At 35.4% G+C, this 10,321-nt stretch overlaps 1 protein-coding gene across 1 annotated transcript in view; it reads right to left on the bottom strand.

Moving 5' to 3' along the window:
• Positions 1-56: 56 nt before the first annotated feature.
• Positions 57-10,321, bottom strand: part of LOC114098258 (calcitonin) — an 80,794-nt gene continuing 70,529 nt past the window's right edge. The window contains exon 5 of the mRNA XM_071616961.1: positions 57-160. Coding sequence (XP_071473062.1) covers positions 57-160 — 104 coding nt within the window. The remainder of the gene's footprint in view (positions 161-10,321) is intronic.

Here is a 10,321-nt window from a genome sequence, read left to right as displayed (position 1 = left end):
CGCCCTAGCTCCATGGCCATTGGCTCGCTGAGTGCAGGGCGCTTGGGCTACTGGAGTCAGTACCTCTGTTCCTGGCCCAGCTCAGAGTCCGCATTGCGACCCTTTGGATCTGGCTTGGCACTAGGTGAGCACCAACGTAGCGGGCATCGAGCCCGGGTTTCTAGGAAATAAACACCAGGACATTGAATACTGGTTAGGGCAGTTTCATTCAGGGCTAGCCGGATCCTGTCTCCTGAGAGACCAGCCTTTCTTATGGTGTCTTTTTAGGTACCAAGGCTGTGTATTCAAGACTAGGAAGAGTGGAGCGTTATTATCTATGCACTCTTTAGTTAAACATGAAAATATTCAGATTTTCTGTAGAGTTCACCCATCAGTATAAAAATAAAATAGTTTTACGCTTTTCTCCTACTTTACTCATCAGTTTTTTCCTGTTATGAAGCGTTTTTGTGTACGATCCTTTAAGAATTGTGATGAGTAAGCCCTGTTTATGTGATTAACTCTGGTTTACCTCTGGTTTTCCCAGCTTAGTTCCTTATTGGTAATCAGAGGTCTCTCTTGTCTGCAATTACTCAGGATTGTTCTTACTACTCAAGTTTTCTATTTCTACTACTTAGAATTAAGCAGCTGATTTCATATTGTTATTTCAGTTTCTATTCCTGTTTTTAATAGGGCAATTCCTTGCAACACAGGACTTGCTGGACTTAAGACTCTTCTAACAGCTGCCCCCTAGTTATGATTTAAATTTGGATAAGAGTTTTATGTCCTCATTATCTTAAGTTGCATTCATAAACAAATATTTATTGAATGACTACTTTGTGCTGATGTCCTAAGCAATGGAGACACAAAGGTGAATAGGAACAACAAAATTCCCAAAGGGTATTTCCATAGGATCCATTCCTACAGAATAGGCACCTACTGCCTATTACAAATGCTTGATAGTCTCTTTAAAGATTCCCAGCAAACATCTTGGAAATCAGCTTAAGGATATATTAGAGGCGCAAAGATTTATTTATGACAGCAAGAAGTCCCCACAGCTGGGGAAACTGATGCTGGAGGATCACAAGTTCAAAGTCAGCCTCAGCAAATTAGTGAGGCTCTATCTCAGAAAAAAAAGAAGAAAGAAAGAAAAATCAAGAAATACATTCAAGGGAGAATGCAAGTCACCTTGATAGATGCTTTGGGGGTCTTGGGTTCTTTTAAAGGAAATTTGGTGAAGGTTGGGTGTGGGAAAGTAAGTGGAGATGACATCAGTCTGGTGATCACAAAACAGTTTATGGTGGCCATGTGGTTCTCAAGATCCTTATGTTGATATGATTTCCATTATCTGATCAGTAAGTAGGTAGTGTTTGGAAAGTACCCTAGATTATAGGCTTCATAATATTTATCTTCTTTGCTTAATCTACTTATTATGTAGGCTAATTACATTATTCAAAATAATTTTCATAAGTGGGTGGATTTCTGGTAACTTTAAGATTTACAGATTTCCTATAAATTTGGGAGTTACAGCCCTGGTAGAAGAACTATTTGGCTTAGAATGAGGTTTTTAGATTCAAGTTGTATATTTAAAAAATTTTTTCCTGTTTTATCCTTTCTACCTTTTATATTTCTTCTAGGCTACCTCATGAGGATGGGTTAATTTTCCTAGTAGGGGGCTTTTAATAAGAGCAAATTCAGCTTTCTCTTGTTTCCTCCCTTGCCATGTGACCTTTTCTGCAAACAACTGCTTTCCTTCGACTTCTTCCAAAGATCTAGCATGTGGCCCTTACTAGAAGCCAAGCAGGTGCTGGTGCCATGCTCTTGGACTTCCAGAAATGTGAGATAAATAAGGTTCTTTTCTTCATAAATTACTAAGCTTGTTAGAGCAACAGAAGTGGACTAGGATACAAACTGTCTCTCCAGGGCACATCCTGTAAGGCAGCAGTTATGTGAGAATAACAGATTTTGAATGTTGAAATTCTCTATGGTTGTTCTTTGGTGTTTCCCCAATGACAAATGATGCATCCAGCACAGGTTTATATTCTTGGCACATTCCATTATCCTCACCCAACTCAGGAAGGTTAAACTGAACTGTACTGGAACCTAAAGTGAAAGAAAAAATTGATGATACTGATTCTCATTAAGAATTTGACATATTTTTTATCTCAAATACTTGCCTTAATTTTGATTTTAAAGTTTTGCATTTAAAATGTTGCCAATAATATGATTCTATACCTAGAAGACCCAAAAAATTCCACCAGAAAACTTCTAGTAGTAAATGAATTCAGCAAAGTAGCAGGATATAAAATTAATACCCATAAATCAAAGGCATTTCTGTATATCAGTGACAAATCCTCTGGAAGGAAAATGAAGAAAACTACCCCAATTTCAATAGCCTCAAAAAAAAAGTACTTTGGAATCAACAAAACAGGTGAAAGTCTTCTACAGTGAAAACTATGAAATGCTAAAGAAATTAAAGAAGACCTTAGAAGATATAAAGATCTACCTTGTAGATAGGCAGAATTAATATTGTCAAAATGACCATACTACCAAAAGCACTATACAGATTTAATGCAATTCTGATCAAAATCCCAATGACATTCCTCAAAGAAATAGAAAAAGCAGTCATGAAATTCATCTGGAAAAATAAGAGACTCAGAATAGCTAAAGTAATCCTTAGCAGGAATACTGAAGCAGGTGGCATCACTATACCAGACCTGAAACTATACTACAGAGCAATGGTAACAAATACAGCATGGTATTGGCACCAAAATAGACAGGTATACCAGTGGTACAGAATAGAGGACACAGAGACTAACCCACATAATTATAGTTATCTTATATTAGACAAAGGTGCCAAAAGCATACATTGGAGAAAAGATAGCATCTTCAACAAATGGTGCTAGGGAAACTGGAAATCCATATGCAACAAAATGAAATTCAACCTTTATCTCTCATCATGCACAAAACTCAACTCAAAGTGGATCAAGGACCTAGGAATTAAACCAGAGACACTGCATCTAATAGAAGAAAAAGTAGGCCCAAATCTCCATCATGTCAGATTAGGCCCCAACTTTCTTCATAAGACTCCTATAGTGCAAGAATTAAAATCAATAATCTATAAGTAGGATGGATTCAAACTAAAAATCTTTTTAGCAAAAGAGAGCCTACATTTTGTAGAGAGCCTACATTTTGGGAGCAAATTTCTACCACACATACACATCAGATAGAGCACTAATCTCTAGAATATATAAATAACTAAAAATTTTTAACCCCCCAAAAGCAAATTACCCAATCAATAAATGGGCCAAGGAACTGAACAGACACTTCTCAGAAGATGATATACAATCAATCAACAAATATATGAAAAAATGTTCATCCTCTCTAGTAATTAGAGAAATGCAATTCAAAAGTAAGATTTCATCTCATTCCAGTCAGAATGGCAGCTAGTAAGAATACAAATAAGTGTTGGTGAGGATGTGGGGGAAAAGGCACACTCATACATTGCTGGTGGGACTGCAAAATGGTGCAGCCAATATGAAAATCAGTATGGAGATTCCTTGGAAAAGTGGGAATGGAACCACTATTTGACCCAGCTATCCTACTCCTCAGTCTATACCCAAAGGACTTAAAAACAGCATACTACAGGGACATAGCCACATCAATGTTTATAGAAGCACTATTCACAATAGCTAAACTGTGGAACCAACCTACATGCCCTTCAGTAGATGAATGGATAAAGAAAATGTGGTATACATACACAATAGAATATTATTCCACATTAAAAGAGAATAAAATCATGGCATTTGCAGGTAGATGGATGGGGTTGGAGAAGATAATGCTAAGTGAAGTAAGCCAATCCCAAAAAAACAAAGGCTGAATCATAATGGGGTTGGGGTAGTGGGGATCATGGGAGGATCAGATGAACTCTAGATAACACAAAGGGGTGTGAGGGGAAGGGAGGGTACTTAGGCATAGAAAAGATGGTGGAATGAGATCGACCTCATTACCCTAAGTACATGTATGAAGACACGAATGGTGTGTCTTTACTTTGGGTACAACCAGAGATATGAAAAGTTGTGCTCTATAAGAGTAATATAAATTGTAAAGGATGCTACTGTCATATGTAACAAATTAGAATAAAAAAAGATTAAGAAAAAAAAAAAAACGTTCTCTTGGTTACCAAGTTTTTTTGTGCCCCTTAAATTTTGCTTCCAAAGTGAACTCCTCACTTGCTTTACCCCAGTCCTGTGAGATAGGGTATCCAAATGATGATTTTGATTACAAAGGGGTGTGGGAACTTGGTTTCTACCAAGTGCTGGGGAAACTGGAAATCCATATGCAACAAAATGAAATTGAACCTTTATCTCTCATCATGCACAAAACTCAACTCAAAGTGGATCAAGGACTTACAGAGACACTGTATCTAATAGAAGAAAAAGTAGGCCCAAATCTCCATCATGTCAGATTAGGCCCCAACTTTTGGATTTTCTCAGCATTGTTAGGGGCCTGGCATTGAGATGGAACTGGCAAACTCATGGTGCCTTTTGGGTAGGATTTGAGGACACTTATGAAAAGTCTACCTTTAACTCTGAATTCTCCCCACCTCATTGCCTGAAGTGCAGTCTTTAAAAAAATTAATTTATGAGTTAAACATTCCCCCAAATAGTGTTGAGTTGGAAAATGCAAACCCTATTAGTAATCTCTGGAATATAGTGATAGGAAATTACTAAAATGTAACTATATGGAAAAAGTTTATTCAAACATTTTGAGACAAGGCAGAATGGGTGGCATGATGGTTCTTATTTATTCTTGGTGGTGGCAATAGTGATGATAATGATGGCAGTGGATGTGGGAGTTTCCAATTTTCCCTGTGTTTGATTGTGTAAAGCTATATGAATAATATTATAATGAACATCTTCCTTACTATAAGACTGAAATAATTTCCTTGGTGTAGATTTCCAAACATAGAATTATTTGATCACTATTAGACCACTCAATAAGCAGAATCTCCATCTGGGTACCCTACTGTCTGGATTTATTCCCACCTCTAAAGACAAGTGCTCTGATAATATCCTAATATACAGCAGGCTATCATTTCATTTTCTTTCTCATGCATTAGGCCCTATGACAGAGGCTTTAGGTTCTCCTTTGAAAACCATAATCTCTGTACAGTTTGGGAACACTTAATTAGAAATCATCAAACCCTGTCAAGACCAAAAAAAGGGGGGGCTATCTTAAAAAAGTATTGTCTTTCTTGCACATAAATTGATCCAAAAGCAGCATTTTAATCAAAGTTCTGAAATAGTTTTTCAATAACTATTATCTTAGGGCAAATGAAAACTAAAGGGATATTCAACCAAATGAGAATTTAAGACAAACTTTGAATGTTAATGGCCTAAACTCATCAATCAAAAGACACAGATTGGCAGATTGCACTAAAAAGCAAGACCCAACAATGTACTGTCTTCAAGAGACTCACCTCCTGGGCAAAGACATCTACAGGCTGCAGGTGAAAGGATGGGAAAAAATTTATCACTCATATTGATTGCATAAACAAGCAGGGGTTTCCATTCACGTCTCAGATAAAGTAGATTTCAAACCAAAGTTAATCAGAAGAGACAAAGAAGGACATTTCACACTTCTTAAGGGAAATATATATAAGCAGGACATAACAATTATAAATATTTATGCCCCCCAAATGGAGCATCTATGTACATCAAACAAACCCTCCTCAATTTCAAGAGTCAAATAGACCACAATACAATAATACTGGGTGACTTTAAAACACTTCTCTCATTACTGGACAGATCTTCCAAACAAAAACTAAATAATGAAACTATAAACTAAATAATACAATTAATAATTTAGACTTAATAGACATATATAGAATATTTTATCATCAATGAGCAAATATACTTTCTTCTCAGCAGCACATGGCTCCTTCTCTAAAATAGACCAGATCTTATGCCGCAAAGCAACTCTTAGTAAATACAAAAAAAAAAAAAAAAACAGAGATAATACCCTGCATTCTATCAGACCACAATGGAATGAAATTAGAAATCAATGATAAAATAAAAAATACAAGCTACTGTAACAAGTAGAGACTAGATAATACACTACTGAATGATGAATAAATATATAGTAGAAGAAATCAAGGATGAAATAAAAAAATTCTTAGAGGTAAATGAGAACACTGATACAACATATCAAAATCTCTGGGACACTATGAAGGTAGTACTAAGAGGAAAGTTTATTTTATTGAGTGCATTCATTAAAAGAATAAACTGTCTACAAATAAATGACCTAACACTACATCTCAAAGCCCTAGAAAAAGAAGAACAAATCAACACCAAAAACAGTAGAAGACAGGAAATAATTAAAATCAGAGCTGAAATCAATGAAATTAAAAAAAAAACAATTGAAAAAATTGACAAAACAAAAAGTTGGTTTTTTGAAAAAATGAATAAAATTGACAGACCCTTAGCCATACTAACAAAAAGAAAGAGAGAGAAAACTCAAATTACTAAAATACAAGATGAAAAAGGAAATATCACAACAGACACATCTGAAATACAGAAGATAATTAAAAACTATTTTGAAAATTTATATTCCAATAAAATGGAAAATATTGAAGACATCCACAAATTTCTAGAGACATATGACCTACACAAACTGAATGAGGAGGTCATACACGATTTTAAAAGATCAATTTCAAGTTATGAAATAGAAAACATGATCAAAAGCCTACCAACCAAGAAAAGCCCAGGACTAGATGGATTCTCAGCCAAGTTCTACAAGACTTTCAAAGAAGAATTAACACCAATACTCCTCAAAGTATTCCATGAAATAGAAAGGGAGAAAACCCTTCCAAACTCATTCTATGAGGCTAATATCTCCCTGATACCAAAACCAGACAAAGACACATCAAGGAAAGAAAACTTCAGACCTATATCCCTGATGTACGTAGATGCAAAAACTCTCAATAAAATTCTGGCAAGCCTCATACAAAAACATATTAAAAAGATAGTTCACCACAATCAAGTGGGGCTCATCCCAGGGGTGCAGGGTTGTTTCAGCATATGGAAATCAATAAACACAATTGACTTAAAAATAAGAATCATATAATCATCTCAATAGATGCAGAAAAAGCATCTGACACAATGCAGCTCACCTTCATGTTCAAAACACTAGAAAAACTAGGGATAGTAGGAATATACCTCAACATTTTAAAAAGCCAAGGCCAGAATCATTCTAAATGGAGAAAAATTGAAAGCATTCCCTCTAAAAACCGGAACAAGACAAGGATGTCTTGTTTCACCACTTCTATTCAACATCATCCTTGAAACTCTAGCCAGAGCAATTAGACAAAAGAAAGAAATTAAAGGGATACAAATAGGTAAAGAAGAACCCAAATTATCACTATTTGCTGATGACATGATTCTATGTCTGGAAAATCCAAAAAATTCCACCAGAAAGTTTCTGGGACTAATAATGAATTCAGCCAAGTAGCAGGATATAAAATCAGCATCCATAAATCAAACACATCCAACAATGAATCCACTGAAAGAGAAATTAGGAAAACTACTCCTTTCACAATAGCCTCAAAAATAAAATAAAATACCTGAGAATCAATCTAACAAAGGAGGTAAAAGACCTCTACAATGAAAACTGCAGAACACTAAAGAAAGAAATTGAAGAAAAGCTTAGAAGTTGAAAAGATCTTCCATGCTCCTGGATAGGCAGAATTAATATTGTCAAAATGGCCATACTACCGAAAGTGTTATACATGTTTAATGCAATTCCTATTAAAATCCCAATGACATTCTTCTTAAAAATAGAAAAATCAATCGCTAAATTTATTTGGAAAAAATAAGAAACCCAGAATAGCTAAAGCTATCCTTAGCAAGAAAAGTGAAGCAGTAGGCATCACAATACCAGACCTTAAACTATACTACAGAGCTATAATAACAAAAACAGCATGGTATTGGCACCAAAATAGACTTGTAGACCAATGGTACAGCATAGAGGACACAGAGACAAACCCACATAAATACAGTTAAATCACACTAGAAAAATGTGCCAAAAACATTCACTGGAGAAAAGATAGCCTATTCAACAAATGGTGCTGGCAAAACTGGAAATCCATATGTAGCAAAATGAAATTAAACCTCTATTTCTCACCCTGCAAAAAAACATTCAAAGTGGATCTTTGTTCTAGGCACTAGAACAGAGATAATGTGCCTAATAGAAAAGAAAAAATAGGCCCAAATTGTGGAGATCAGTGATAGTGATTGGAAGACCAGTGTCTAAGATTAGGGTCCCTGATGATTTCATGGCTATGACATGCTTGGTGCCTGGGAAAGTTTCTGTGCAAAGGTGCAGGATGCCTGGTTACTATGGCAATGCTCCCCACGGGGAGGCTCTGTGCTAGAGTCTTAACAACCTCAATTTTGCTCTCAGTCACACAGCTCCTGGGAATGAAGGAGCTCACTGCTCCTGAACCTGCCCACATAATAGTAACTTTAAATAATGAACTTTCTTGAGCTACACAATGCTCCTAACATTGCACATTGCAACTGTAGAATGTAACTGAGGAAATAGCTGCATAATATTGCTAACTCTGTAACTTTCATGAATACAAAGAATAATGCTTGCATAGTCTTTAATCTGATTAATGAGACATATATAATAAAGATTGCTGATGTAGTTCTTTAGACCTGCTTCTCCATCAGAGAGCAGTACTCCACCCAATCCCAGATGTTTTATCTTTAAGATCTGCATGTGTGAGTCTTATTTTTTCCAATCTCTCATCACCCCTCACTGGAACCTGCTAGTTTGGCTACACTGGTTGCAGCCCCAAATCTTCACCATTTTGGCCTAGGATCTGACTTCTTTAACAAAGCTCCTAGAGTGCAAGAAGTAAAATCAAGAATCAATAAATGGGATGGATTCAAATTAAAAAGCTTCTCAGCAAAGGAAACAATAATATGAGAAAAGAGCCTACAGATTGGGAGAAAATCTTTACCACCTGCACCTCTGATAAAGCATTAATCTCTGGGGATATGTAAAGAACTCAAAAAACTTAACACCAAAAAAACAAACAAACAAACAAAAAAAAACACCTAATCAATAAATGGGCTAAGGAACTGAACAGACACTTCACAGAAGAAGAAATACAACTGATAAATTAATATATTAAAAAGTGTTCAACATCTCTAGCAATTATAGAAATGCAAACCAAAATACTCTATGATTTAATCTCATGCCAGTCAGAATAGCAATCATTAAGAATTCAGGAAACAATAAATGTTGACAAGGATATGGTGAAAAGGATACACTTATACATTGCTGGTGGGACTGCAAATTGGTGCCACCACTATAGAAAGCAGTATGGAGATTCCTCAGAAAATTGAAAATGGAACCACCATTTGACCCAGCTATCCCACTCCTCGTTTATACCCAAAGGACTTAAAATCAGCATACTACATTAATGTAGCCACATCAATGTTTATAGCAGCACAATTCACAATAGCTAAACTATGGAACCAACCTAAGTGTCCTTCAATAGATGAATGGATAAAGAAAATATGGTACATATACTCAATGGAATATTATTCAGCTTTAAAGAAGAGTGAAAAATTATGGAATCTTCAAGTAAATGTATGGAGTTGGAGAATATTATGCTAAGCAAAATAAGCCAACCCCCAAAAACCAAAGGCCAAATGTTTTCTCTAATATGTGGATCCTAATTCACAATAAGGTGGGGGGGGCACTAGAGAAGGATAGCATTACTTTAGATTAGGTAGAGGGAAGTTAAGGAAGGGGAAGGGAGGGGATGTGGTTATAGGAAAGATAGTAGAATGAAACAGATTATTATATATATTATAATATATGTGACTATGTGACCAATATGACTCTGCAACATGTACACTCAGAAAAATGAGAAATTATATCCCATCTATGTATATCAAAATGCATAATTGTATACTGTCATGTATAATTAATTAAAACAAATTAAAAATTATAAAAAATGTGTCTTAACTGCATGAGGTATTAATTTCAGAACTTCATAATAAGTGTTGTTATAAACTTAGTAACATAGCCTAGAACTTACATCTGAGTTTAAAATGAAATATATACTATTCATTGTTTCTCTATAAGGTTTTGTATGTGAGTGAATGTGTCAGATGTGTATGTGTGTTTGTGTGTGTGTGTGTGTGTGTATTCTGGCAACAGTGGTACTAAATTCCCAAGGAAAATAATGACTTGTTTAAAATACATACAGTTAATCCTTTCAGATTGTTTTAGATCATATAAAATAGAAGCTTTATTTTATAAGTAA

The sequence above is a fragment of the Marmota flaviventris genome, chromosome 9, assembly GCF_047511675.1.
Source record: "Marmota flaviventris isolate mMarFla1 chromosome 9, mMarFla1.hap1, whole genome shotgun sequence".
NCBI classification, from domain to species: domain Eukaryota; kingdom Metazoa; phylum Chordata; class Mammalia; order Rodentia; family Sciuridae; genus Marmota; species Marmota flaviventris.
Note: the sequence above shows the minus strand (reverse complement) of the source record. Positions and strands in the feature narration are given on the sequence as shown.